Below are 22,162 nucleotides of genomic sequence, written 5' to 3'. Positions count from 1 at the left end.
CGAATCCGCATTAAGGAGGCATATTTGCTTTCTTCCATTATTTTAAAGTGTTATTTGACATTTAATTTAATGTCCATTTGACAAAATAGACAAAACTAGGATGAAATGGCTAGATTTTAACTGTTCAAGTGGAGTACAAATCCTCTATGGATTCAAAAAAAAGGGAGCTTAAGGATCAAATAATTCGGACCATTGAAATTTGATCTAAACGACTATAATTATTATAACTTTAAAGGAATCTCTGTTTGTAACCATTAGATCAAATTTTAATGATTCAGATCATTTGATCCTTAAGTTCTGTTTTTTTAGATCCGAAAAGGATCTCGTGCAAGTGGCAAAGTGAACAAAATCAATCTCACCAACATAGACTAAATACAATTTATGGACCAAATCAACAAATAAGCCAAAAAGTATAAGTAAAAGTTTTACTTTCACCCTGCATAATTACATTTTCTATATTTTATTTTGTGACTTTTATTATTAAAACAATTTTATAGCACATAATTTTTTGAGGAAATTTTATAACATGAAATTATTGAGGTAGCTGATATGTCTTCTTCTACAACTAATGCACCTCTGTCTCTAACAGCGTCGGTGGTAGTGAGAGAGTCTAAAAGGGCTTCAAGTTGTTCCTCTGTCCCTTTCGTCCCTCTCAAGTCTTAAGCCATTTTCTCCTCTCCCACTCCTACCCATTATATAAATATTTACAGTTATACACAGACTGAGACGCTTTTTAGAGAGAGAGAGAGAGAGAGAGCTGTGATTGGAGTTGTGGTTGTCAGTGTATTAATTTGATCACTCTCTCTTTTGATTTTTGGGATCCAAGCAGTGAACTTTTCATCTGTGTTTTTTCCAATTTGTCTAATTTCTGAGATCTGCTGGAGAATTGGATCGATTTGGGTTTATTTTCAATTGGGTTTACTGGATTTGAAGAATTGGCGATAAAGATCGGTTCTTTTGATCTTAAGGTATGGTTTCTGGTTGGATTTAAGTTTTGGTCCTTTTTTGTTTTACATTATTATTCGGCTTTATGTTGTTCTTACTTTAAAAATTAGATTTGGAAATGTTGACTGTGCTGTTCTCCACTGGATATCACTTATTTCAATCTGTTTGGTTGCCGAGAAAACCGGGGACGAAAATCGTATTTTTATTTGCCACAGTTGAATAATATATTCAGTGATCTATGGTGTAGAAAATGCTTGCTGAAAGGTGGTAAAATCTGATTTTTTTTGTTTTTTTTTTGACCTTCCCTTTGTGCATAATCCAGATCTTGGGATTTTGGAGTGGAAAAAAGTTACTGCGATCTTAGACATGCATAGATCTTGTTGAGATTGAACAAGAATTTTGAGCCATTGTATACATCTGAGCAAAGGAGAAGGTGGCAATGGAGTCAGAAGGAGAAACTGCGGTAAGCATCATAAGCATTCTATTGGTTTTGCAATTTTCCCTTTGTTTGATAAGAAATTGGGAAAAAGTGACAGGTGTTCCCTTGCTGAGTGAAATACTTGAATGGGTAGTGTTGCGATTTCAGTTCCTGAGTGATGAAAGCTTTGAAAGTTTCTGTCTGTCTTCACCACATTTTCCTAGCAAACAAATGGGGCATTAGATTCATTAAGGGTATGTTTGTGCGAGGGGCTTCCAATTTCTAATAGATTTAGGTAAAGTGGTGAAGAAATGGATCACAAAAAGTTGGATAGGAATGATTAGAAATGCACAACATGAAACCCTTAGAACACTCACACATGCTTTTGTAGTACTCATGTGATGCATTTCTAATCTATCTAATCTAACCTTTTGCGTTCCATTTTTTTCATCACTTTACCTAAAACCCTTAGAATTTGAGAGTCTGTCACCCAAACATACCCTAAAGATTTTGACTATTTCCTGGGCAGTGACCTTGTCTTTGTTTTGGGGGAGGATGGGGGATTTTGAGTTTTTCAAATTGATGTTGTAATTAAGTTTGGTTGTTCACTACACTATCACGATTAGCACGTGCTCCACAACACCTGTCATTGCAGCCATCGTCAATGCATTTTACTAAACTTTGTCTATATGAATGATTAACTACTTAGGCAAAGCCCATGAAGAGCATCGGGGGTAAGGTCTGCCAGATCTGTGGGGATAATGTTGGGAAGACTGCAGATGGGGAACCATTCATTGCCTGCGATGTCTGTGCCTTTCCTGTTTGCAGGCCATGCTATGAGTATGAGAGGAAGGATGGGAATCAGTCTTGCCCTCAATGCAAAACCAGATACAAGAGGCACAAAGGTTTTTAAGACTTGTAATTGCTTTAATTTCATTATTTTCAATATCATGATTTAGTGAAGTTGTTAGCTAATCTTTATATGTTTAGTTGCTTATAAATATTGCAATCACAAATACTTCTAAAAAGGCCACATTACTTGAATTTTATAAAATGTTGGTAATTCTCTTTGGCTAGTTTATGGGAAAGAAATTTTCATCAGAACTTGAATTTATGCAATGTTGGAAGACCTTGATTGTTTTTATCAAACACTTAATGTATGTAATCACTTCTTATTTTTGCGTGGTTGTTTTCAGGAAGCCCTGCAATTCTTGGTGATAGAGAAGAGGATGCTGTTGCTGATGATGATACCAGTGATTTCAACTATACTTCAGAAAATCAAAACGAGAAGCAAAAGATTGCAGAACGCATGCTAAGCTGGCATATGACATATGGCCGGGGAGAGGATGTTTCAGCCCCAAATTATGATAAAGAGGTTTCTCACAATCACATCCCTCTACTCGCTAGTGGCCAAGAGGTAGGCCAAAATACTTTTGGAAATCTACTTTCATTCTTTATGAAGAGCGTTTCTGGAATTTACCCTCTGCAAATTGCCAATTTTTAGGTTTCCGGAGAACTGTCTGCCGCTTCACCAGAGCGCCTTTCGATGGCATCTCCTGGAGTTGGTCCTGGAAAGCGTGCCCATCATCATTCTTATGGATCAGATGTTAATCAATCCCGTATGTCTCTCTGCACATTTGTGACATGTTCTCAGTCTCTATATGTGTTCCTGCCAGTATTGTCTCAAGGTCAATTATATTCTTTTTGCAGCTAATATAAGGGTTGTGGATCCTGTGAGGGAGTTTGGTTCTCCTGGGATAGGAAATGTAGCATGGAAAGAGAGAGTGGATGGCTGGAAGATGAAGCAAGAGAAGAATGTCATTCCAATGAGCACTGGCCAAGCTACTTCAGAAAGAGGCGGTGGAGATATTGATGCCAGATCTGATGTGATTGTGGACGACTCTTTATTGTAGGTTCTGCCACATTTTCTTTGTGGTTATAGTTAGCCTGCTTTTGTATCTGGTTTTGTTAATAGTTTTGATTGTCAAAATAGAGAAATTTAAACTTCTTGTCTTGGTGGCATAAGTACTACCGCCACGAGACAGTTTAAAATTTAATAATATATGGAGAGGCTAGGAAAACCTTCACTATCGCAGTATGTGTGCACATAATACTCAAAGTCTTACACTTGATTGACACCAGCAATGATCTGGTTGTCAACGACTTATTATTGTGGGTTTTCTCTTGATTAAACTGCAAAGTTTCTTTTTACTCTTTGTTAACAATTTTTAGCATGGCTTAGAACCTTAAAAGTTGTGACTTATCTTGTTTACATAAGCTTTCCTGCTACTAGAAAAGTCAAAATCTAAAACTGTGTGAGGCTAGGCTGGTATAAGGCAAACCTTTGTTATAGCAGTAGTTATGAACATACTACATATTGCTCTGTAGCACTGTTGTTTTCTGTCGCTTAAAATTGATTGACATTTTTTTTCTTTGTTTTCAAATTACATTGTAGCAAGAGTTGATTTTCATGTGGATGCTCTTTCTGTTTTGCAGGAATGATGAAGCTAGGCAGCCTCTCTCCAGAAAGGTCTCGATTCCATCTTCTAGAATAAATCCTTACAGAATGGTCATTGTTCTGCGGCTTATTATTCTGTGCATTTTCTTGCACTATCGAATAACAAATCCTGTGCAAAATGCCTATGCTCTGTGGCTGATATCAGTCATTTGTGAGATTTGGTTTGCAATTTCCTGGATTCTTGATCAGTTCCCAAAGTGGCTTCCTGTAAATCGTGAAACATATCTTGACAGACTTTCTTTGAGGTGGGAAAATTTCTTTGTGAATACCCTCGGTTACATAAATGATTAAATTCATTTGAAAATGTCAATTAGCAGTGTCATTTCAGATTTGTTTGCCCTTGTATTTTGAGTTTAATTCCTATTTCATTTGAGTTGCAGATATGACCGAGAAGGGGAACCATCAAACTTAGCTGCTGTTGACATCTTTGTCAGTACTGTTGATCCATTGAAGGAGCCTCCTATGGTGACAGCAAATACTGTGCTATCTATTCTTGCAGTTGACTACCCAGTTGACAAGGTTTCTTGCTATGTTTCTGATGATGGAGCTGCAATGTTGACGTTTGAAGCTCTGTCTGAAACTTCAGAATTTGCTAGGAAATGGGTCCCTTTCTGCAAGAAGTATGCTATTGAGCCTCGGGCTCCTGAATGGTACTTTTCACAGAAGATTGATTACTTAAAGGATAAAGTTCAACCATCATTCGTCAAAGAGCGTAGAGCAATGAAGGTAGGCCCTTAGCGTAAACATCTAAAACACTGCCCCATTACAAAAGTGCTCCTCCTCACTCGTAGTCTTTCCTTTTTGGTTTCAGAGAGAATACGAAGAATTTAAAGTTCGTGTTAACGGGCTTGTTGCAAAGGCCACAAAAATACCCGAAGAAGGATGGATCATGCAAGATGGTACCCCATGGCCTGGAAATAATACTAGAGACCATCCAGGAATGATTCAGGTGGATATATCTTATGTGACAGATCTCTTTAAGCTATGGGAGATAGTTATTGAAGTTGACACTGACTAATTGATGCTTGTATGGAATGCTGAAGCTGAGTATAAAATATATGATTTCGTTTTGTACTAAGATCTGTATTTATCTTTCCACTCTCAGGTTTTCTTAGGCCAAAGTGGAGGGCTCGATACTGATGGTAATGAACTGCCACGTTTAGTCTATGTTTCTCGTGAAAAGCGTCCAGGTTTCCAACATCACAAGAAGGCTGGTGCTATGAATGCACTTGTGAGTATTTTGTATTTTTATGTTCTAGAGTTGGTTTATCACTTTATCTCTGTAGAATTAGGTTTTTTTCTTCATCTGATGCCAATGAAACTCTCTTGCAGGTTCGGGTATCTGCAGTCCTCACTAACGGACCTTTCCTGTTGAATCTTGATTGTGATCATTACATCAACAACAGTAAGGCCTTGAGGGAAGCTATGTGCTTTCTAATGGATCCTAACCTTGGGAAAAATGTGTGTTATGTTCAGTTCCCACAGAGGTTTGATGGTATTGATAGAAACGATCGATATGCCAATCGTAACACTGTTTTCTTTGATGTAAGTTCTCTATCCTTGTAGTAACCACAGAAGAGACAGTTACTTATTTCACCATGGGCTTGCATAGATTGATTAATATGTTGTCCGTTTCCTTCTGGATTTCAGATTAACTTGAGAGGTTTAGATGGTATTCAAGGGCCAGTTTATGTGGGTACTGGATGTGTCTTCAATAGAACAGCTTTGTATGGTTACGAACCTCCTGTCAAACCTAAGCATAAGAAAACTGGAGTTCTATCTTCACTTTGTGGTGGATCACGGAAGAAGGGTTCAAAATCAAGTAAAAAGGGATCGGACAAAAAGAAATCAAATAAGAATGTCGATCCTACTGTGCCAATTTTCAGTCTAGAGGATATTGAAGAGGGGGTGGAAGGTAATTTGAATCTCCGTTTTGTATCTTTAGTTTGTTCATATTTCATTTGTATATAATGGAGGCAGAGTACAATACATATAATGCCTACTTCCAGGTGGCATAAATAATGAGTCAATGCAGGAGATTTTTCTTTCTCTTCCTGTTATTAATTTTATTAGTTGGAACACTCAACGTACATTTTATTCAACATCAGGTGCTGGATTTGACGATGAGAAGTCATTATTGATGTCACAAATGAGCCTAGAAAAGAGGTTCGGCCAGTCTTCTGTTTTTGTTGCCTCTACGCTGATGGAGAATGGCGGTGTTCCTCAATCTGCGACACCAGAAACTCTACTTAAAGAAGCTATTCATGTTATCAGCTGTGGATATGAAGACAAATCTGATTGGGGAAACGAGGTATGCCATTATTTTTAATGCTTCTGTTACCTTATGCAGTATCCTTTTATTTCCAATGCAACGAGGAAAGAATAACAAATGTTGCTTAGTATCACCTTTGAAATTCGTTTGTCTAGACATTTACAAAATTAAGCTGCCTTAGTGTAATTTTGTGTGGTTGAAATATGCCGCCGACTGTGAGTCTCTTTGACACTTCAAATTTCATCAACTTTCATATAAATTCTGATTCTTCCTCCTGCTTTTTATATGTAATTTCTAAGGATTTTCAGTAGCAGTCATTGGTTTAGATTGGACTTCGATGGCCTACTTTTATTTTCTGTTCCCTGTTGTCATTTTTTCTTCACTCTTAAGAGGATGATTATTTGTCTTCCACAGATTGGATGGATCTATGGTTCTGTCACAGAAGATATTCTTACAGGATTCAAGATGCATGCCCGCGGGTGGAGGTCTATATACTGCATGCCTAAGCTCCCAGCCTTTAAAGGGTCTGCTCCTATTAATCTTTCAGATCGTCTGAACCAAGTGCTTCGATGGGCTTTGGGATCTGTGGAAATTCTTCTTAGTCGGCATTGTCCTATCTGGTATGGTTACAGTGGGAGGCTAAAATGGCTGGAGAGATTTGCGTATGTGAACACTACCATTTACCCAATCACTTCCATACCTCTTCTCATGTACTGTACACTGCCGGCTGTCTGTCTTCTTACCAACAAATTTATCATCCCACAGGTTCGTTACATCACAATAATTGCCGTGTCTTTAATTTTTTCTTGTGGTCTTATAGAGCACTGCTTCTATGTGATCGTTTAGCAAAACCTGCTGTTTTAATAGGTTCGGAAGGCAGTGATAGATTTTCTTTGTTTTATGAATTGAGGAGCCTCTCAATTCACCATAATAGATATACTTTTCCCGAAACCATGACATAGGATATCTATATATTGATAAGATATATAATTTTTCCCGTAGTTCATGCAGATTTATTATAATCTCAATCTGAAATTTTGTTAAAAGACTTATGTAAAAATTCACTAAATTTGGGCTTATTCTGGTTGCAGATTAGCAACCTTGCGAGTATATGGTTTATCTCCCTCTTTCTTTCTATCTTTGCAACCGGTATTCTAGAGATGAGGTGGAGTGGTGTTGGAATCGATGAGTGGTGGAGAAATGAACAGTTTTGGGTTATTGGTGGTGTTTCTGCCCATCTGTTTGCGGTTGTCCAAGGTCTCCTCAAAGTACTTGCTGGTATTGACACCAACTTCACTGTCACCTCCAAGGCATCAGACGAAGACGGGGACTTTAATGAACTCTACATGTTTAAATGGACCACCCTTCTCATCCCACCAACGACTCTCCTCATCATAAACTTGGTGGGGGTTGTTGCAGGTATATCATATGCCGTCAACAGTGGTTACCAATCATGGGGTCCCCTCTTTGGTAAGCTCTTCTTTGCCTTTTGGGTGATTGTCCATTTGTATCCATTCCTCAAAGGTCTCATGGGGCGCCAGAACCGTACGCCCACCATTGTAATCGTGTGGTCGATTCTCCTTGCTTCAATTTTCTCATTGTTGTGGGTGAGGGTTGATCCCTTTACCACGAGAGTCACTGGTCCAGATATCGAGGAGTGTGGAATCAACTGCTAGACAGAGAAACGACAATGTTACTTGTTCACATTCAAATTTTCTTTGTTCGTTCGCCCAACTAAAGCTCGAGAGGTGGGGGTTAATTATATTTTGTTCTGATATTTGTTTCTGTGAACTGGTTTGTCCGTTCGAAGATTGCACTGTTTGTAGATGATACGAGGTGAAAGAACATGTTTTGTTGTAATGTATAAGGGTTGAATTTCATGTAAAATTTGAACATAAATAGCCAACTTATTTATGAGAGAGCTGAAAACTGTCACTGAAACAGTAATTTATCACACTTTTAAATCCTCCATGGAAACCTTTCTCCTATGCTCATACAATCATATTCTAAGTTTCCAACTAGTGACTATTTCAGTTATGTGAATAGTTTTGCTGGCCACCTATAAAGTGATGATGAACTAGTTCATTGATTGCTGTTAGATGAAAGTTTGAATTTAGAAATTTGTGTGGTGAACGGATTAAGTTAAATTAATGACTGCAATTAATAGGGTAGTCAACATCACTATATTCACCAATCCTCATGCAATCATGTGTACGGTTTTAACTGGCGAACTCGAACCAAAACAATTAACTTGCCTAGTTACTCGATTGAGATATGTCAATATACAATTGCTCATATTCCTATCTATTTTTTTGAAAAATAATTCAACTTATATTCTAGGAAAAATAGGTGTGAATAAGAGAAAGGGCAATGTAGACATTAAAATTTCGAGGAAATAAATGTTCACCAACATATTAAATTTCAACATGTCAGGGCTTACATGACATGCATCATGCATCTCACAAATTGTACATATGAACAAGTCATCAAGAGTGACACATGTTGAAATTTGGCGAAAACTAATTAAGGAATAATTTTTATTAATATTTGATTAATTTTGATTTAAATCATACAAATTAGTTGATTTAAATTTAATGTGACTAATTATTTGATGAAGTCAAATCACGAACAAAGTCCAAAATCAAGTCTTGGTTCTTTCATCAATTAATCAAGTCCAATATCAAGATCAAATTCAACCGTATGCAAGACTTGGAGAGCATATAAATATGAGGCTCCAGGACAAAAAAATGATCAGAAGTTTATCCTCCCCCAGACACTCAAATTCTCAAGCCTCAAATAGTCTTAAACTTCCAAAAGACTTAGAAAACTCACTACGCTCTTCGTCACTCTCGTGAACCACCAAGCCCCTTACACGTGAATGTACCTCCATTGCCAAGAGCATAAACCTTGCGACATCCATTCATGCAAGATCAAGTCATCGCGACACCTGGATTAATCACATACTCTACACACCGGAGATCGAATCAGAGGATTCAATTTTGTAAACAGAGATTGTAACACTAAACACTCACTAATACAAATTCTTTATTTTGTACATGTGTTTTTGTTTAATTTGTCACAGAAATTTTGTGTTTACAAGCAACTTGCTTGATCAAAAAGCCTCGGCCATAGGATTATACTTGCCTCCACCTTGATAGATATATGTATACTTGTAACTGTTCAAATTTTAATTATTGTTTTATAATTATTTGAGTGTTGTGGCCTATATTTAATTGAGGAGAGAGAGAGGGAACATAAGAAGAGAGAAAGAGAGATGGAGAATAAAGAGGAGAGAAACTTACTCTTCAAGTAATACAAAGTTTAATAGAAAAGATCTTCTAGATCCAGAAGAATTCTTAATCTATTTCTACTTAGGATTGTTGTGCGGAAGTGTCAAATATGAAACTAATAACCTATTACGGAAAAATATGCAAAGACAAACAACCCAAAATGACACAAGAATTTATACTGGTTTGATGTAAGCCTACGTCTAATTCAGGGACGGCAAGGAAATTCCACTAATAATTAAAATGAAGGTTACAAATTTAGTTTCTGTTGACCCTAAAAACTACTAAACCTACGTAACGCGCAGGCCGAATAATTAGTAAGCTAACTACATCATTCGGTTGTATGCGGGGCGTGCCAACTTGTCGGCCAAGCTTGGCTGAGGAGTAAAATTTGTTGATGTTGCGTTGGGTGCACGACTGACTTCTTGATCGTGCGACTGCGGCCGAGGAAGGAACACGCCTCGGCCTTCAGGTTTTAGAGCTTGAAGACAAAGCTACTAGTTCTGCGAAGTTCACAAATCGTCGGCGCCAGATTCGATCACTGTGATTATATTCGTAAGAGTATAAGCACGCCGAATCGACACCAAAGTATAAGGACACAAGTATTCAAAACGAATATATGTCTTGATTAAGAAAGTGGTTCGGCCGTCAGAATGCCGAACTCTAAAACCTACTTGCGAATAACCAATCATAAACGACTCGGCGTTCAATGTGCCGAGTATAATAACTTGTAACACCTCGCTTCGCCGAGAAGGCTAATGAGACGACTTCTGCCGATAAGGATTCAAAAATCCTTCTCGACCGAGTCTTTGATAGGTAACCAGTCGGCCCTGTCGTAGTGTTGTTTATCCAAACTGAAGATGTTTGTCGGTTGCCTTCACAATGCTGTTTATCCAAACTGAAGATATGTCGGCGAAAAGAAGAAAACAAAAATCTCAAGGTTGTTGAAAGGTTTCCCGTAGAGCGAGAGAATGCTCAGAGCAATTTGTATGTTGAATTGGAGGTCTTTCATGCGTTGCCATTGCCTCTGCATTTATAGGAACATATTTTCTATTTGGCACGGCCTGGATCATAAGCAGCCGACTAAAACTCAAACTGATCCATGGCATAGGCTTAAAGCCTATCATCAAATGGTTGACTTTTCAAAGCTAATAAAAACCTAAATAGGCTTATCACATCACATCAAAACTCCATTAGTAGCCTTGCTTTATCCTATTAAGCTGTCATTCATAGCCAAAGACTTTCAATGCAAACTATAAAGCTATCTTTCCCACAACACCTGTGCAACCATGCATGCAATTTTATTGCAATATCAGCTAATCACTTGAGATGCCATATTCCATCAAAATACCACTTTGCACAGGAGTCCTAATTATGCATGTGTCACGTGGCCAAAGCAATACCACATATGCAAATCGTATCCTAATATCTTTGCATGCTATTATCTGATGTCATGCCTTAATGCATATCCCTATATTCCATCACCATTCAAATCAATTGGGATTTAGACAAATATTAGGTTTAAATAATTTAATATATTACTAAGAGATAATATCATAATTAAAATTACAATATTATTTCTCAATAATAATTGTAAATCATTTCAACCACTTTGTTGGTCAAAAATCCTGCTCATTCAACGACCTCGATTACTCGGGCCGATAGTGTAAAAATGGGTCCAAACATTGCCCCCCAGTTTCCTTAAATTTCGGCTCGTAAGCTGGAATGGTTAAGGAAATTAATTGTTCGTAACTGGGGAGCTTTCTCCTGACCATTGGATGAAATATATATTACTTCTCAATATATATATATATATATATATATATATATATATTGCTTAAAGGGAGGGATCCCATTTTTTCAAAAAAATGGGGAGCCTTCTCCTGACCATTGGATGAAATGGGCGGTTGAGATTAAATAGCTGATATATATCAGATTTCTTTTTCCTTTTCTTTTATGGTTCCCGCCTCTTCCTTGCGACACAGAGCTTCGCACGAATAGAGCTACGCACCAGAGCTTCGCACCAACTAAATCACAAGCCATCGCGAATAACCTTTGAGATTTCAGGTATGGGTCTCCTCCTCATTCACTAATTTAGATGATTAATTTGAAATTTGGGTTGAACAATTGGGGTTTTTTTCTGATTCGGGAAAGACAAGCAGCAAGTAATGGAGGCAAATGAGACATTTTGCTTCTGTTGCTTTGAGATTTCAGGCCATCACCACTAACCTTTGAGATTTCAGGTATGGGTCTCCTCCTCATTCACTATTTTAGGTGATTCATTTGGAATTTGGGTTGAACAATTAGGGTTTATATTTTTCAAATTCTAAACACAAAAACCTATTGCGTTCTGATTCGCGATGGTTCTGGTTTCAAATGGGTCCATACATTTGGTGGTTTTCTTTCGGGTTTTAGGGTAAAGATCTTTTGAGTTCTAATTCAAATTGGTTACAGATTTGAATGGACTGAATTAATAGAGTATGAACTCGGGACCTTATAACCTTTTGGGTTTTGATTTTGCAGGGAAAGCCCCCGATTGGTAAGGACTTGCTATTGAGGCTGCCATTTTCATTACTAATTAAATTGTTTGCCATTTGCTTTTACTTAAAAATTGTTTGCCATTTGCTTTTACTTAAATAATGGTGATGAACTATTTATATGTGTTTGACTGCAGTGTGCACACGTGATGGCCATGGCAGTTGACGAGTGAGTGATCTTAATTATGAAACCTTAATTGTGAAAACCTTTTTTAGTATGCAGGGTTGGATATTGACAAGTGAGTGATTCTTTTCTTCCATTCTTTGCTGGCCTTTGTTTAGTTAGTACTACGGTGCAAATTATGATGTTTTCTTGTTATCTTTTCAGTCTTCAAAACTTAGAGTGCTGTCTATTTGTCCTCTTTCCATATTTCTCGTGAATGATCTTCTTGGTCGTTTTTCATCTTATGTAAATTAGTTTTAAGGCCTTCTCCTTATATGCAAATTGACGTAGAACTATCATTTGTTTAGTTACATGCTTGCAGAAGGTCTTGGTCTGTCTGGTATTGTGTCAATATTGTTCACAGGAATGGTAAGTGGAAGAACTGTACATTTTTTCTTTATAATATATTCTACGGTAAACCTGTGCCATGGACAAATTGGTGTTCTGTTTTAAGTCATGAAGCATTATACGTATTCAAATTTATCAGAAAACTCTCAAAGATTTGTTTCTTACTTTTTCCATTTGATATCATCACTAGCGGAGACGTTTGTGTAAGTGAGCTTTTCATTGTCTTTATCACATATCAACTATTTAAGCTGTTATTTACACATGACACACCACGCTTGTTTTGAAATGAAAACCTTAATTTTCAGGTTTATATACATGGGCTTTGATATTGCCATGGAACAACATAGCTGGTCACATGTGGGGTTCATTTTTTTCTCAATTGTATCCTTTGAATTAGTGGTCTAATGTGAAAGGTTCTTATACTGTAGCAACTGAAACTTCCTCTTTTTCCTTAACTTGGTGTGTGATTCCCTCAGATATTTATTGTAGTTGCAAGGTATGCTTTCTGTATGTTTGCTATGATGAGACTTTGGTCACAATCTTACTTTATTAGTCTTTCAATTTCTAGACATTTGTTATTTCATTTTCCTTGTCCGTTTTGTACAAATCGTTGTATTTTGGTATGAAAATCTTAATCAGTTTGCCGAATGATTTTGTGTAGGGCAGCTAATGTTTTTTCTTGTGCATATTTGGTCAATTTGGTTCTACCTGCACACAGCACACAGACAGATACATTTAAAACACCAGAAAGCACTTTGGTATAATGGTAAGGGTTTCACTATTTTCAGTCGCAATATAGTATGGAAGGTGATGATTTAATGTGCAGGAATTGTACGTAAATGATATTTTTATTAGCTACGCAAGTGAAATGTATAGTGTTTGTGTCGAGTCTTAAGATGGAAATTTAAAGGAACCGATGCTGCAGAGGAGATGAAAAGAAACCGATGCTGCAGAGGATTTATGGCACTGCATGGGAGAGTGAAGATCAATTGAAGGCATTTATTCATTTCAAAGAGGAAGCTAAACGTCAAGATCACAGGAGCCTTGGTCATGTTCTTGACCTGTTTTCATATCTTGGTTTACAAAAGGAAGCCTCACTCATATCATGAATTTCTTATTCGAGTTGTTGAGTTGATGAGCAGCAACCAACAAGCAGAGTATGAAAAGGAAGCAACAAGCAACAATATGAAAAAGAAGTTACGGATGTCTTCCATGTTGACTCCAAAGTTATTTATCGGCATTTTGTAAATTTTTATTGTTTTTCACTGTGTATGAGAAGCATTGTAAAAGAATTGGATTGATATTCATGAAATAAAAAAAGGCATTTGATGTCTTCCATGTTGCCTCCAAATTTGGTATGCTATTGTTCTTTATCATTGAACTATAAATTTCTAAATAAAGTCATACAAAATACGTGAATTCCTTCAAGTTCATGGCCAATTCCTCCGAATTCATAAAATAAACTTATGCAAAACAGAGGAACCTCATTAACACCATGCAAATTAGGAACAAAAAAAAAAAAAGAGATCAGCTTCCTATGGACAATGAGTGCTCCTCATTCTGCAAGTTCATGGCCAATTCCTCAAAATTCATAGAATAAGCTTATGCAAAACAGAGGAACCTTATTAACATCATGCAAATTAGGAACAAAAAAATGAGATCAGCTTCCTATAGACAATGAGTGTTGCTCATCTTGCAATTAACCAAAATAGAAATCATAAAAATGTTGATTAACAATAATAATGCTATTATACATCAAAGACAACAAACGCATTTCAACTATTGATATATTAATTGCACGATATACATACAAAAACACGCGGAGTATGTATTTTTACCGATTGTGGAGCTCCGGACAATTTCTTTTGTCATGATTAACTCTATATTGCCCACACCCATGACAAAGGTTACCATTAACCCTCTTCTTGCATTTTCCTTTCTCTTTTCCCTTTTTAAGTCTTTTTCCAGATCCTTTGGTCTTAACAGGATTAGGTTCAAGAAAACCAACATCATCTACTATCGATTTTCTTTTTGCACGACATTCCATATCTCCTTTGGTTGTAGAAGGTTCCACATTTCATTGGTACCACCAACCAATGGCTTAATCTTCTCATTCACAGCATCTATTGCCTCACAAAAGAGTTTACTTGCCTCATCATTTAGAATGACTTTATCAATCAAATGCGAATATTGTTGGAATAATTTACCACGCCTTTTAAGTACAGATTTGTTGACAAATATCTCCACATTAGAAACTGTAACCGAAGATTTTGCAGATTTAGTCCATCTCTTCAAAATGTATTCATCCGGCAATATCTGAAATTGACGTATTTTATGCAAATATGCCAAAAGATGGCTGCATGAGATTCCTAAACTATCAAATTGTTTGTAGCTACATGATGCAAAATCCCTAGATTTTTCATACAAAATTTCACAAACTCTACTACCCTTTTCGTCATCAATGGGCAAAACTTTAAACATGCTGCAAGTATCATTTTCGCTTGTAAGCTCAATATTATAGCTGTAACTTTCCCACAACTGCTTTTGAAAATCAAGGTAAGAGCTACGTGTATAAATATTGGCCATTTGCGCATCCATCTTAATAGAGCATTTGAGTTTTGGCCTCTCGTTCAAATCAATATGATCTGCCTTCAACTCCGAATGGCGTTGGCGTACCAATGCCCTATTATATTTAACCATAAACTCGAGGAATGAGTTGTTCTTGGTAACATATTTCTTTAGAAATAAATGTCCATTCTCAGCTCTCTGACTAGATAAGCAATTTGCAGAAAAAACATGATTCACATAGGTTGGAACCCAAGTAGATCGAATCCTATATATCGATTGCAACCAGCCATTACCAGATAATCCACTTTTTGAAACAACAGCCATCCATTTCACATCAAACTCCTTACTAGTCTCTGACTCCCAAATACATGCTTTGAAATCTAAATAATGATCTTTGTATTTCATCGGAGGAAGCTTGCTCGAGAACTTATCCAAAATATGCCACATACAGAATCTGTGAAACGTGTTTGGAAAACAGTAAGGAATGACTTTTGTCATTGCCGGATCTTGATCAGTAATAATCATTTTTGGAGCATCACTTGGCATGACATTCAAAAATTCTCTAAATAACCAAATGAATGAATCCATCGTCTCGTCACTTAGAAGGCACCAACAAAAACGATTGTTTGACCATGATTGTTTACACTCATGAACGGGGAAAATATCATACTATACCGGTTGGTGTTGTATGTAGTGTCAAAAATGACCACATCACCATAAAACTTGTATGCTTGCCTCGAACTTGTATCGGCCCAAAAACATTGAGTAATCTTGTGTTCTTCATCTGCTTGAATCTTGAACGTGAATTCAGAATTTCTTTCTTGCTCTAGCAAAAAATGATCATGCAACATTTTTCCATCATGCCCCTTTATCTTATTTCGCACCTTGCTTCTATAGTTATATAAATCTTTTTGTGTACAACCAACATTTTCAATTCCACCTACCTGCAATCCAAGAATGTCAAATTGTTTGTGTGGAGGTATGTTTGCTATGTCTAGCTGATTAGCTAATATTTTATGACACTTAGTAACCTTGTGATGAGACTTTAGCAAGTGGCGTCTTTGTGGGGATGTCATTGGATGATTATGGCCCTCGTCAAATATGGTGACTGCATACCCACCAAGTTTAGATCTCACAACTATCAATCTTGCTTTACAACCTTTTTTGGTTAATCCACGACGCTTTTGTTCGTCACCAATCCATTCTTTTGTATTACTTCCCTCTTTGTTGCACACAAACTCCTTTCTCGTGATCTCACCATCCTTATTTTTCTTACTTGAATGCATTCGGACACTAAACCCAGCCTCCATTGCATAGTTGTTGTAAAATTCAACCACGTCGTCTAATGTTTCGAAACATTGACCTATGGTAGGCTTGAACTCATCTGTTACTTGAGGATAGAAAAAACAAATACCAGCTACAATTTCTGACTGATTTTCCATTGGAACTTGCATTTTATTGGCTTCCATAACTTGAACAGGCATTTCATCAGCTCCCATAACTTCAATAGTCATCTCATTATCTTCCATAGCTTCCATAACTTGATTAGGCATTTCATTAGTTCTCGTAACTTCAATAGCCATCTCATTAGGCATTTCATTAGTTCTCATAACTTCAATAGCCATCTCATTAGCTTCCATAGCTTCCATAACTTGATTAGGCATTTCATTAGTTCTCGTAACTTCAATAGCCATCTCATTAGCTTCCATAACTTGAACATGAACATTAGAACAATCAAACATCCACACCAAAAAGAATAATAAAATGCATCAACAAAACTTGAAAAGAAGAACAAAACTCAAAATTTTCAAGAAAAATCTGTAACCAATTTGAATTAGAACTCAAAAGGTTTTTACCCTAAAACCCTAAAGAAAACCACTCAAATTATCCACTGCCTCTCGATTTTCAGTGAACCGTCTATGTGAGTAATGCTTTTCCACACCAAAAAGAATAATAAAAAGCATCAAAAAACGGTTTTGCATACCTGTTGCTTATCTTTCAACCTTATAAGATGAGTGAATCACAAAGGTTTGAGGCGATGGCCTGAAATCTCAAAGCAACAGAAGCAAAATGTCTCATTCGCCTCCCCTACCTGTTGCTTGTCTTTCCCGAATCAGAAAAAAACCCTAATTGTTCAACCCAAATTTCAAATTAATCATCTAAAATAATGAATGAGGAGGAGACCATACTTGAAATCTCAAAGGTTATTCGCGATGGCTTGTGATTTGGCTGGTGCAAAGCTCTGTTCGTGTGAAGCTCTGTGTCGCAAGGAAAAGGCAGGAACCAGAAAAGAAAAAGGAAAAAGAAATCTGATATATATCAGATATTTAATCTGAACCACCCAGTTCATCCAATGGTCAGGAGAAGGCTCCCCATTTTTTTGAAAAAATGGGGATCCCTCCCCTTAAGCAATATATATATATATTTCTTTTCTGCGGGCCGAATGACTTCATGGTCAAGAACTATATTTCCTACAGGCCGAATTACCTTATGATAACCTGTGCCGAGCTCGGCAAACAGTCGGCTATATATATCCACCAGGCAAATAGTTGGCTAGCATACTCTTATCCACCAGGCTGCGTGCATGCATTGAATTGAATGGCTCAACGTAATATATCTTTTGGCCAAACTCGCCCAACGATATTGTTAAGAATCCATGAACTTGTATTTGAATCCAATGATTCTTCTGGCCGAGCTCACCCTACACAATCGAATGATTAAATTTTTTTATTTTTATTTTTTATATATATGAGGGCTTCAATGCTCGTTGCCCCCCTATTTTCTTACATATCGGCCAAGGGGCTGAATGGTTAAGAAAATAATTTAGCAAATGGATAGAAAAGTGGTCGTACTATAAAGTGGAGAAGGCCAATGATGTTTTATTCCAAGCCGAAGGCTTTTTGTATCAAAACTTTCACTTTGAATTTTTGCAAGGCCGAATAAAATAATATCTCCAAATATGTTTGACTTGACGAAAGATTTTTTATCGGCCGCCGAATGTGTTGAACAATTATTATGCCCCCCAGGCATAATAATTTCGTCAATTTTAGCTTTTAACTTAAATAACTTAGCCGAATGGAATATCTCTATATCGGCTTTATCGCCAATAATCATATTGATTGGCGTGGTTTTTTCGGCTAGGCTCATGTCTCGGCCTTGTTCGTCATTGGAGCACTTCTTTGACGAATCATTTTCTAAGTCGATTTGTGGCTCAGAAACTTGAACTTTTGCTTCTAGGCCTACCATAATTTTAGTCTCGACTGAAAAAACAGGTGGCCTAGGTTCTTCTTTGACTGTCTCAACAATGTTCTGAGGTCGAATTTTAATTGTGGCCGGAGCGAAAAATTGCCCCCCAGCCTTTTGAGAGAAAGACTTTTGCCTTTCTTTATTTTCTTCAATGATTTGGTCAAGGAGGTTTTGTTGTTCGCCAATTTCCTTGAATAGGTGCCGAATCTCATTGTGATCTTGATATATCATGTGAACTACGTAGTTTTAGCACTGGGTCCCACTGGGCGTGCCAAAATATTGACCCTAAAAACTACTAAACCTACGTGGCGCGCATGCCGAATAATCCGTAAGCTAATTACGTCCTTCGGTTGTATGCGGAGCGTGCTAACTCGTTGGCCGAGCTCAGCCGAGGAGTAAAATTTGTTGATGTTGCGTTGGGTGCGCGGCTGACTTCTCGATCGTGCGACTGCGGCCGAGGAAGGAACACGCCTCAGCGTTCAGGTTCTAGAGCTTGAAGACAAAGCTACTAGTTCTGCGAAGTTCACAAATCGTCGACGCCGGATTCGGTCACTGTGATTATATTCGTAAGAGTATAAGCACGCCAAATCGACACCAAAGTATAAGGACACAAGTATTCAAAACGAATATACGTCTTGATTATGAAAGTGGTTCGGCCGTCAGAATGCCGAACTCTAAAACCTACTTGCGAATAACCAATCATAAACGACTCGGCGTTCCATGTGCCAAGTATAATAACTTGTAACACCTCGCTTCGTCGAGAAGGCTAACGAGACGACCTCTGCCGATAAGGATTCAAAAATCCTTCTCGACCGAGACTTTGATAGGTAACCAGTCGGCCCTGTCGCAGTGCTGTTTATTCGAACTAAAGATGCTCCACGGTCGGATGATTCTACGACAACAGTGCTGTTTATCCAAACTGAAGATGGTCGCCGGTTGCCTTCACAGTGCTGTTTATCCAAACTGAAGATGCGTCGGCGAAAAAAAGAAAACAAAAATCTCAAGGTTGTTGAGAGGTTTCACATAGAGCGAGAGAATGCGCAGGGCAATTTATGTGTTGAATTGGAGGTCCTTCATGCGTTACCATTGCCTTTGCATTTATAGGAACATATTTTCTGTTTGGCACGGCCTGGATCATAAGCATAAACCGACTAAAACTCAAACTGATTCGTGGCATAGGCTTATAGCCTATCTTCAAATGGTTGACTTTTCAAAGCTAATAAAAACCTAAATAGGCTTATCACATCACATCAAAACTCCATCAGTAGCCTTGCTTTATCCCATTAAGCTGTCATTCATAGCCAAAGACTCCCAATGCAAACTATAAAGCTACCTTTCCCATGACATCTGTGCAACCATGCATGCAATTTTATTGCAATATCAGCTAATCACTTGAGATGCCATATTCCATCAAAATAACACTTTGCACAGGAGTCCTAATTATGCAGGTGTCACGTGGCCAAAGCAATACCACATATGCAAATTGTATCCCAATATCTTTGTATGCTGTTATCTGATGGCATGCCTTAATGCATATCCCTATATTCTATCACCATTCAAATCGATTGGGATTTAGACAAATATTAGGTTTAAATAATTTAATATATTACTAAGAGATAATATCATAATTAAAATTACAATATTATTTCTCAATAATAATTTAAAATCATTTCAACCACTTTGTTGGTCTAAAATCCTGCTTATTCAACGACCTCGATTACTCGGGCCGATAGTGTAAAAATGGGTCCAAACAGTTTTACTCTCAAATCCCTAAACCCACATACACACAAAGCTCTCACTCATGCAAGAAACAAATGGAAAAAATGGAAACATATACCAAATCCCTTACAAAGAATAAATGGAAAAGATAGAAAGATATACCGAATCCCTTCTTTTCCAAAAGCCACAAAACCTAACACCAATAACTTTGACCGAGTGATTACTAACGGGGAGCAGCGGTTCCTTTTTCTGACTAATTGGAGCTGTCGGCAGACGGCTCCTTTTTCTCTCATCCGCTGCCGCCCAAACCAAAAGGCATAAAGAATGCCTTACATAACCCCTAGCCCGTTATGGGCTATTAAACAACCAAACATTGGGCTTTAGACAAAGCAAAAGGCCCAATCAGAATTAAGACAGTAATTCAATAAGAATTTACATAATCATGTATTAGAATGTATATCACAACATTGAGTAATTTGTTTAGCAAGTGTATCAAATAAATAAACAGTTTATTTTAAATATGTTAATTATACTTACAATGTCGATTTGTTTACATAAGATGACAAATTTCTAGTTTAAAAATAATTTGTAAAATTATCTTCAAATGAACATTTTTTTTTAACAAACAATATTATCTACACTAAGAGTGAGATAGTCAGTTTAGTCTCACAATAAAATTGTAATAACGTAGTTAAAAATACAAGTAACATATTCACAATTAACTGTTTATTGTTTTATGCATATTCGTAACTATACCATTTTCAAATTGAATGATCTCCTTACAAATATGATCTTTAATTAGATGATAACAAAAATGAAGTGTTTTAATTTTGCGTTTGTATGCTAAAAACATTAACGCTTCCAATTATAATACTTGTACGACAAAATTAATTGTACGTGGGAGACAATTAGATTTTCATAATGATAATCCTTATTTTTATGACGTTGAGGGGTGGATGCGAATGTCACACGTCCTTTGAAGAAATGTCAGCCGAGATCTGATGATATATCTACCTCCGTCCTCCAATCCACAAAAGTCCAATCCACACCGTCATCTGACGATGGCCGGCGCAGGATTGCGACACGGCCCTGCACCACTAATGGCACACGTGTCTAAGCTTAGTCTCTGCATGGCCGCAACTATTCGCAGCTCATACGGCCGACACTTTTTATCAGCAGTCGTCTTATCGCAATTCTAACACCTGTCCAACGTATCAGTCTCGTTAAATAAGCAGGCTGCAACCCTCGTCATCTTGATTCTATCTTTGTCCGGTATCTTCAAACAGAGAAGAAAAATAACAAAAAAGAATCAAAGGAGTGTTTGTTTCCCGGGAAAATAATGGTGGCAATGACGACGGCCAACACGACCGACGAACCAATTTTGTTCAGGATGGACAGACTCGATACAATTCTGAGGCAGTTGGAGGAAATCCGACGCTCGCAGTCGCATTCACGTTCACATACTCATACGCCAAAGAGTAGCTCGCTTGCGTCCACACCCTCGAGGACGAGCGGGACCCTCACGAGCGAGGGAGGGAAATTTCCCTCATCCGCGGAGTTGATCTCTCCCGAGAGCCTAGAGAAGCACTGCCGTCCGATTGAGCACGTGATGATGGAGACCGACGCCAAGGGGTCGCTGATCGAGCGGCTGGATCACGTTGAGGACCGCGTGCTGAAGCTGTGCGTGCAGCTGGAGGAGGAGTTTATGGAGAGTAGTGCCGAAAATAAGAGAGGTGACGAGGCGGAGATGATCAAGAGGAGTGAGAAAGAGAGAGAGGAGATTATCAGGAGAAGTGAGAAAGAGGAGAAGATTGATATCAGTGAGGTTGAGAGGACTCAAATTGATGTGATTAAGAAGAAGAAGAAGAAGGGACTGAAGCAACTTATTAAGCAGTCTGTTATGGGAAAAGGAAAACCCAATAAATCAACTAACCTTTGATTGATTAGGGATTTTTTTTTTCTCTCTGGACTTCTGTATTTTGTTTTTTAAAGTTCTTTTAGTTCTCCAACTTCTCAGCTTTAGTTTGGAGATTGATGAGTGTGTAATTAATCAAGCGAGAACGTAACTGGTGTTGAATTAGACTAGTGTTTTTCTTTTTTGATTAAATGCTTTAATTTCTATTGAAGTTTTTGACCTGTCA

General features: G+C 37.5%; 4 protein-coding genes and 1 long non-coding RNA gene across 8 annotated transcripts; 3 read left to right on the top strand and 2 right to left on the bottom strand.

The window, feature by feature from the left end:
* Positions 1-605: 605 nt before the first annotated feature.
* LOC126628313 (cellulose synthase A catalytic subunit 3 [UDP-forming]) lies at positions 606-8,124 on the top strand. The gene is made up of 15 exons (XM_050297946.1): positions 606-968; positions 1,268-1,408; positions 2,073-2,268; positions 2,560-2,780; positions 2,868-2,982; positions 3,074-3,272; positions 3,860-4,126; positions 4,262-4,607; positions 4,693-4,830; positions 4,987-5,112; positions 5,214-5,426; positions 5,532-5,796; positions 5,990-6,192; positions 6,568-6,918; positions 7,245-8,124. Exons 2-15 carry the CDS (start codon positions 1,385-1,387, stop codon positions 7,827-7,829), a joined length of 3,249 nt encoding a protein of 1,082 aa, XP_050153903.1. The 5' UTR covers positions 606-968; positions 1,268-1,384; the 3' UTR covers positions 7,830-8,124.
* A 3,287-nt stretch (positions 8,125-11,411) lies between these two features.
* LOC126628348 (uncharacterized) lies at positions 11,412-13,808 on the top strand. 4 transcript variants are annotated; one of them, XR_007625381.1, is made up of 10 exons: positions 11,412-11,507; positions 11,595-11,683; positions 11,964-11,979; positions 12,115-12,353; positions 12,449-12,509; positions 12,679-12,691; positions 12,794-12,869; positions 12,965-12,984; positions 13,150-13,254; positions 13,414-13,808. It is a non-coding gene; the product is annotated as an uncharacterized LOC126628348 (long non-coding RNA). The 4 variants fall into 4 exon arrangements; XR_007625382.1 differs by having other exon boundaries at positions 11,603-11,683; positions 12,115-12,509; XR_007625380.1 differs by having other exon boundaries at positions 12,115-12,509.
* A 696-nt stretch (positions 13,809-14,504) lies between these two features.
* LOC126628876 (protein FAR1-RELATED SEQUENCE 5-like) lies at positions 14,505-15,554 on the bottom strand. Its single transcript, XM_050298739.1, has one exon. The coding sequence runs from the start codon at positions 15,552-15,554 to the stop codon at positions 14,505-14,507; it is 1,050 nt and encodes a 349-aa protein (XP_050154696.1).
* A 101-nt stretch (positions 15,555-15,655) lies between these two features.
* Positions 15,656-16,750, bottom strand: LOC126628875 (protein FAR1-RELATED SEQUENCE 5-like). The gene has a single exon (XM_050298737.1). The coding sequence runs from the start codon at positions 16,748-16,750 to the stop codon at positions 15,656-15,658; it is 1,095 nt and encodes a 364-aa protein (XP_050154694.1).
* A 4,320-nt stretch (positions 16,751-21,070) lies between these two features.
* LOC126628336 (uncharacterized) lies at positions 21,071-22,162 on the top strand. The gene has a single exon (XM_050297970.1). It carries the CDS (start codon positions 21,361-21,363, stop codon positions 21,958-21,960), a length of 600 nt encoding a protein of 199 aa, XP_050153927.1. The 5' UTR covers positions 21,071-21,360; the 3' UTR covers positions 21,961-22,162.

Source organism: Malus sylvestris, chromosome 7, assembly GCF_916048215.2.
Source record: "Malus sylvestris chromosome 7, drMalSylv7.2, whole genome shotgun sequence".
In the NCBI taxonomy this organism is placed as follows: Eukaryota; Viridiplantae; Streptophyta; class Magnoliopsida; order Rosales; family Rosaceae; genus Malus; species Malus sylvestris.
This window is presented reverse-complemented; position numbering and strand designations above follow the sequence as displayed.